Raw genomic sequence first — 7,840 nt, forward strand, 5'->3', positions numbered from 1 at the left:
TTATAAATATCCCTTCCTTCGTTCATTTTTTAATTTGCACCAAGCTTCTACCTTCGATCCTTTAAGATATTACAGTCTTCTTTTATCCCACAATATTCTTACATTCGTTCTTCAAGTTATAACATTTCTTTTACCCCTTGCTTAAGCCAGTATGCTTGTTTTTATTAGCAAGTTCTCATCCCTCATCTCCTCATTCTCCTCCATAGTTTAAAACCCCCATTACTTCTCTTTTTAATTTTTTGCAAGCTTGCCTAAGACCATCGAGCTTAGGCACTTGGCAGGAGCGAGGACCTTCTTGTTGATCTTTCTACTTCGGGGTAGCCCGAAATGACAACAAGATAGAAGAAAAGGAAGAGGGTCCCGAGTTCCCCGAGCTCGGAGAAGAAGAAACCGAGGAGAAGGTTGGTGCGTAAGCCAAAGGAAAGTTCCACCTCGCGAGTGCCTGACTCGGATTCACTCTTTCGGCTGAGGGACGAGCTCGAGAAGGATGACCTTTTTGTGTCCCGCGAGCCGTTCGTTCCCGAGGAACAAATGGCACCCGAGGGGGAAACGACAGGGGCTAATCCCCCTCAAGTTCAAGAAGCTCATACAGATGTGAGGGTCGAGACCTCTTGAGTCACCGGCTCCGCCCCGCCCGGTGTTATAGAAATTTAGGGATCGCCCTCATTCACAAAGTCTGTGTTCAATCAAGACAGAGCGACGAAGGAGCGATCCAATGAAGGGGCTCATGGAATAGACGATCCCCTCTGATGCTTCCATCTTTGGAGGTCGGTGGGATGAACTCGGTCCTGAGGTTGATCAATCGGTTGCCCACTCTGAGCACGGATCCTGGACGGAAGTGATTAGTAGTTTTCACCGTACCAGAGGATGCCCGAGTTGTTTCCGCCCCCCATCGGGATAGCTAGCTACTTCCGGTGCCGGATAACCAAAGAAGACTAGGCAAAAATGAACGAGGTAGATGCGCCATGCTTGATCAACGAAGCGCAATAGGCGCTAAATCGGGTAAAGTGTTATCACACTCTTTTATCTTCGAACTCAGTTTTTGATGACCCTAATGCCTTTCCTTTTTTACGTTATGCAGGCCTCGGTGCTCCACTATGAAACCTTTCTCTAGTACTAGGATGAGCTTAGCCAACTAGAGTTCGAAGTCAAAGAGCTTGTTGAGAAGAGGGACATGTATAAGGTGCTCAGTGAGCAACGTGAAGGAGAAGTTAAGAATCTCCGGGATGAGTTGGACGCAACTCAAAAAGAATATGCCGTCTTGGTGGAACAGGTAAAGATCTTTGAAGTTAGTGATGACGAGTTATGTATGGCGATAAACGGTCAAAACCCTCAGGTCCAGCAGAAGCTTGATCGGATCGACCAGCTTCGAACCGAGATAGACAATATCAAGGCCATGGTCAAAGAGTGGAAGGGAAAATTGGACCGATTGGCTTCGAAAAAAGAGACTACCCAGGAGCAGCTGACCTCGGCGGACGTCCAACTTCGAGCAGCGAAGGAGAAAGTTGAGGCCCGGTCCCAAAAAATCGAAGACCTTCAATCTCAACTAGGCTCGGCCGTTGTCGCTGCCTAACGGGATACCCTCGCCAAGGAGCTTAAAGCAGCCAAGTCGGTGGTGGAAATGACCAGGGCAGATGCTAGAGAGATGGTGCACCAGTACAAAGCCGACGCTGAGGCAGCCCATGACTGCCTAAAAGTTATTGCCGATTACGTGAAATGGCAGTCCCGAAAGGAGGCTCTCATGGAAGTTCATGCTTGGGGTTTCGACATAACGGTCGAGATCGAAAATGTTAAGATGCTCAAGGTCGAGACCAAAAAGTTGGCATATTCCGAGGACGAGGAAGGTTCCAAGGGCTCCGGCGGATCCGAGGGCGGAGAATACTCTGATGGTCCCGGTGACGAGGCGGGCTCCGGCAAAGATCAGGCTTAGGTGCCTTGTAGATTTTTCTTTGTTTTTTTATTTTTGTATGTTTTGTTGAGGCCGTTTTGCCTTTGTAAATATATTTATATATATACAAGGCTTTTCATTTTTCCCTTTGGCAATTTTCAAGTTTGTTTCTTTTGGCTTTTTCTTTACGATTGCAAAGTTTTCAAATGTCTTAGCACGTAATAATAAGGTCTTGTTCGGAGGTTCGAACGAGGATTGTTCTCGATGTGATTTTGTTTATAACTTATGGGGGCTTGGTATGACTGGAAGATTTTCCCAAAGCGCTTACTTAGAAGTTTTTTTATTATAATTTTGTCAAGGGTAGCCTTTGGATCGGTTTGAAAATTTTAAAGCCTTATGTTTTGGTTACGGGTTTCGGACGTCTCTGAGCCGTTTCTAAGATGGTCGTAGCCTTTTAAGTTCGGGCATTTCCCAATAGGCTTATTACCCTGGGCTTCGATGCTCGAGCCATCCGGGCTTGCCCAGGACGACAGTCCCCGAATGAGGACGGACATAGCCTTTAAAGTTCAGGCACTGCCTAATAGGTCTTTCTACCCCCGGGTTTCGACAGCCCAAGCCGTCCGAGTTTGCCTTGGACGACAGTCCCGGAATTGGGTGATCTCTTGAATCCGGATAGAGGTGTCCCATGGGCCTGATGTCCTCAAGGAACAAAATGTAGTAGTATTTAAGAAACAAAATATGTATCTGCAAGGTAGGAACTTTATTTCATTTCCATGCACAACATACAAGATGGAAAATATGTACAAGTTTCATGTTATGGCTTAAGTGATCTATGTGGGCACGGTTCATTTGACCGTTTGGCCCTTACAATAAATCATATCCACCAAGCTCAGACTGTTCGAGCACAATGTTTCCTTCCTTACTAAAGTTATTATCAAGGGTGATGGCCCCCAGTATTCGAGGTCGGTTGTAGAGAGGGCTAGAATATTGTTTATGTGACCCTCGACTCCGGTTCATAGCCGGTCTCCAATTCTAAGTTAGAACGATCTACCGTTGCCTCGTTAAAAACCTTGCCGGAAAACCCATTTGGGACAAAAATGGTTCAAGGGAAAAAGAGTGAAACACGTGCTTTCAGGCCTAATAATTGCATCATTCTTTGGTCGTTGCCAGCAAATGTTAGTTCAATTCGTAATATAGGTAAAAAAAAATAATGAATGGGATCGTACCTCAGTAGTAGTTCTGTTTTAAGTGGGTCACGTTCCAGTTGTTCGGTAGTCACTCACTGTTCCCTGCTTGGAGTTTGTATGATCCTTCGCTGGTGATCTCAACAATTCGATATGGACCTTCCCAATTCAGTCCCATCTTGCCTTCGTTCGGGTTTTGAGTGTTTAGTGTCACTTTTCTTAACACCAAGTCCCCGATATTAACGTGTTGGAGGTTGGCTCTCCGGTTGTAATACCTTTCACCTCGTTGTTTTTGGGTAGCCAGCCGGATGAGGGTAGCCTTGCGCCTCTCATCTAGTAATTCCAGGCTTGTGTTCATGGCCTCGTCGTTTGACTCTTCGGTCACGTATCGGAATCGGAGACTCATTTTGTAGCACCCCGAAAAATTTTAAAATACTTAAGCGCTATTAAGAAAGTTGATGTGTGCTAATTACATTATTTTGTGTGCGGATGAGGAATATTAATATGATGGATTTTAATTGGATATGATAATAAGCGTGCGAGGCATATTATAAGTGATATGGGGTCTAAGGAGAGCCTTAAGTCTAAGTCAAGTTGGAAATTACATGATAGATTAAAGTTCCAAATGAGTACACACAAGACCTAAATTTGGACGAGAATATCTACATATATATAAGGAGTTATGTGATGGAAAACCTATCAAATAAAAGATATTCGAGTCTAGTTTCTAACGCTTTAAACTGTTTGTCATTTGGACACTCCTACAAGAATTATGATCAAATTACCAAAGGTTGGCAGTGAAGTACTGCCATAGCATCCGAGTCCACATCCGGCCTTCGAAGAGGAGTGAAGTGGGATGCTTTGCATCCGGGGCCGTGTCCGAAACCCAGAAATCTGGGCCTATAAATACAAAATCGGGGGAAGAGAGTATTTTGAGTATTGGGTGTTAGGGTTCTTGAGGTGAAAAGGCGATTTTAAGCTCAAATCAAGTCCAATCAACTAAGGTAAGTTGTTAATGATGTTTTGGGTTGATTCTTTCTCAATATACATGAGTTCTAACATCATTTTTGCATCCAAATACTAGATTTCATCATCAAATCCTGAAGAACATAAAAATCACCAAAGTTATGATCTTTCAAGATTCATCTATTAGAGGTAATTCCAATGCTTCAAACTTGTTTATTATGAGTAGTTAGAAGTATTTGAAGCATTTGTTACAAGTTTTAATGATTGAAATATTGGATTATAAAACTCTAGTTCATGGCATGGATAGTACTTTTGAGAAAATAAGAGAGAAGATGAATAGTAATTTTGGCGATGAAATTGATGAATACTCACCCGAATTGTATATTTTACAAGTGTTGATTATGAAAGACGGTGAATAGTAACTTGGTGGTATTGGACAATTGATGTAGTACCATTAATGACTTTGAATGGGTATTAAAATATAAGAATGAAGTTGAACGGACTAGCATGTGACTCTATTCGTCGATTTGAGTTGTTGGACTTGGAGGGTTGTAGCCAACTTATGACCCATAAATGGATATTGATCATTTTTTTAGGTCATATTTTGATGTAATTAGGATATCTAATTGTATATATTGACTTGTTGGTGATGCTTGAGCCTTTTAATCAATGTTGGAATGATGGAAGAAGATTGAACGATAGAAGAAGATGGAAGAAGATTGAAAGCTTCTTGAGGGATTTTCTCTAAAAGCATGTTTCGATTTAATGCTTAAGTTGTTTGCAAATGTGCTTTCGTGCTCGTGGGGACAAACAAGTACGGATGTCTCCATGTACAAAAATATTATGTTGAATATTTAGTGTCATGTTGTTTTATAAAATTTTATTTAAATCTTATTGGTAAAATGACACTCAAGGTAAATGTTATAAGTTTTTATCAAAACATTCGTATTGACAAGAGTATACATATTTAAGTGCTAAAGATAAGTTTTCATGGAAAGTATTCCTTTTGGAAATTGATGAGCTAAATAGCACTTGTGGTATCTTTTAAAAATTGATGTTAAATTGCTAAAGGTTTTAACATGTAAAAGGTTGTTTATTTATTTTTTGTTCAAATGGTTTAGATTTGTTTTATTAATGTTATGATTTGATAAAAATAGATTATTTGAGGCTACTATTCTATGAATCTATTTTTGAAGTATCAAATGTTGTGGGAGTTACTTGTGTTCACCGAGATTGACTTTGGATATATTGTGATCATCGTCATGAAACTACCGTGCCGGTGTAGGTGTAGATGGCCACTTTGTGGTATAAACTACGATAGAGTGCTCTCCCTCGAGGGGGTACTATTTTGTGTTATTATTAGCATGGCTGAGTCGATTCGTACCGCACTATGATGAGACGACCTGAGCAAGTAGGGTATATGATACTTGATGCTAGGTACATAACCTAGTTCACCTTCTTAGATGGTATAGTACTCCTAGTGAAAGGTAAGGATGATTTTCTTATGTTTAGGCCTAAGGAGCCGAAAGTGATTTCAATGACTTAAAGCAAATGGAATTATTTTGTATTATTTTTATCAAAAATCTTGGGTTGATATAAATGTTTTAAAAGTTTATATTGTGGGTTATAGTTCACTTGGATTTTATTTAAAATGACAAGGATCATGAATTGATAAAATTTCATATCTTTTTATATCAAATATTGATGCATTATTTTTCCCAAGGACTTAAGTTAGAGAGAGTCTATAACACTTATTGAGTACCGTTATGGTGTACTCAGCCCTTGGGGGGGCCCTCTAGGGTCCCGCTTACTTCACATGTTTCAGGATGAGGTATGATACGTGGCATGCGGTCAGGGCTAGGATAACTCTCTTCCTGAGGTATATGGTGAGGCACCACTCCTATTTTATGGTAGTTATCATGTTCTTTTCTTAATTTATGCTAGTCGGGTATTAGCGCAAGTGTTTTATTATATTCTTTGGTATAGAGGCTCCATAAGAAGGTTCTAAAAGGTTGTAGTAATGGGGTTGTACATGACATACATGAAAGTATATTTATTTTACTTAGTCTCATTTTTATTAACATGAAAGGCATCATGTGTGAATTTGAATTGGAAAATATTTTATCATTTAACTTGAAAATGTATATGATTTTCAAGGAGATTTCGCAGTTAAATTGGTTTTCATGCATATGATTTGGGTGCATCACATGGTTTGGTTAGCTCGGGTCTGGTAGTGTGCCGGGTGCCGGTCACATGGTTTTGGGTCGTGACACGGTTCCCCTACTTCGACTGGTATTAGCGCTTCGGCACCATAGACTTTGAGGTCGTTCGATATTCCCACAGGACTTCAAGCAAAATTTCTTTCAATTTTCCTTTGGCGTCGGTCAAACTCTTCTTAAGATTTTGGAGTATGGTTTTGTTCGTAGACTCCGCCTGCCCGTTCCTACTAGGGTGATAGGGTGTTGATAGGATCCTTTTGATATTATGGTCCTCAAAATATTCACTCACCTTACTGCCGATTAATTGCTTCCCATTGTCACACACAATCTCAGCCGACATTCCAAACCGGCATATTATGTGGTCCCATATGAAGTCAATAACTTCTTTCTCCCTGACTTTCTCAAATGCCTGGTGTAATGATCTGACCAATCGTTTTTCTTTCTAGAACCTTGTTCCTCTAAATAAGACTCCCCGTATGTGATTTTATTATTTGATGACTTGCGGAGATGGTTAGTACGGAATTTGGATTGAAATCGGAACACTTAGTTCCTTAATATTAGCTTAAAAGGGATAAATTTGACTTAAGTCAACAATTGTAATAAACGACCTCGGAACCGGGGTCTAACGCTCCCAATAGGTTTATATAATAATTTTTGAGTTCAGCGTATGTTCGGATCGGGTTTTGGATGACCCGAGAGCGTTTCAGCGCCTAAAGTTGAAAGTTCGCGTATTGAAGGTTTTAAAGTCCTTTAAATTTGGGTTGAAGTAGGTCTTGGTATTATTGAAGTCCGTTTGGTATTTCAAGCCTGGTAATAGCTCTGTATCGTAATTTAAGACTTGCACGCAAAATTTGGTGTCATTCTGAGTAGTTTAAGTATGATTATGCGCGTTCGGAGCAAGTTAGAAGAACTTGAAGTTCATAAGTTGATTCGATTTGGTTTGGAATGTGATTCTTAATTTTTATGTTGTTTTTCCCATTCCGAGGGTTCGAGCGAGTCCGTATTATGTTTACAAATTTGTTGGTATATTTGGTTAAGGCCTCGAGTGGCTCGGGCGAGTTTCGGACGGGGTTCGGATCGACTTGGGCCATGTTGAAGAGTTAGAATTTCCTATTGCTGATGCGACCGCTTCTGCGGAAGTTTGGTCGCAGAATCAAGGTGAAGTTCGTAGAAGCAGCTTGGGCATCATGGGCGTGTAGTCACAGAAGCGAGGAAAGGAATGCACCTGCGAAAGCGTAGGTGCGAGGCAGATGACAGCAGAAGCAGGCAAGATCACAGGAGCAGCACGTACGCCGCAGAAACGAGCCTTTGTCTGCAAAAGCGAAAGTAGGCCAGCTGGGGGAGGGCCGCATCTGCAATGCATTTTCCGCAGATGTGGAAATCGTTGGGAGGCAGTGAGGTCCATTTAATACGGGACTAAGGCCATTTTAGTTCACTTATTTCACTTCTTGGGCGAGTTTTGGAGTTTCTTAGAGAGGGATTTCCACCTAACTATCGAAGGTAAGTAAATTCTACCCAAGTTAGGTTAAATGCATAGATTATGGGTAGATTTTAACATGTAAAATTATGAAAATTATGAGTTT

General features: G+C 41.1%; 1 protein-coding gene across 1 annotated transcript; it reads left to right on the forward strand.

Moving 5' to 3' along the window:
• The first annotated feature begins 1,174 nt into the window (after positions 1-1,174).
• Positions 1,175-1,573, forward strand: LOC138900398 (uncharacterized). Its single transcript, XM_070187137.1, has one exon. The coding sequence runs from the start codon at positions 1,175-1,177 to the stop codon at positions 1,571-1,573; it is 399 nt and encodes a 132-aa protein (XP_070043238.1).
• The last annotated feature ends 6,267 nt before the right edge of the window (positions 1,574-7,840 follow it).

This window comes from Nicotiana tomentosiformis, chromosome 10 (genome assembly GCF_000390325.3).
Source record: "Nicotiana tomentosiformis chromosome 10, ASM39032v3, whole genome shotgun sequence".
In the NCBI taxonomy this organism is placed as follows: domain Eukaryota; kingdom Viridiplantae; phylum Streptophyta; class Magnoliopsida; order Solanales; family Solanaceae; genus Nicotiana; species Nicotiana tomentosiformis.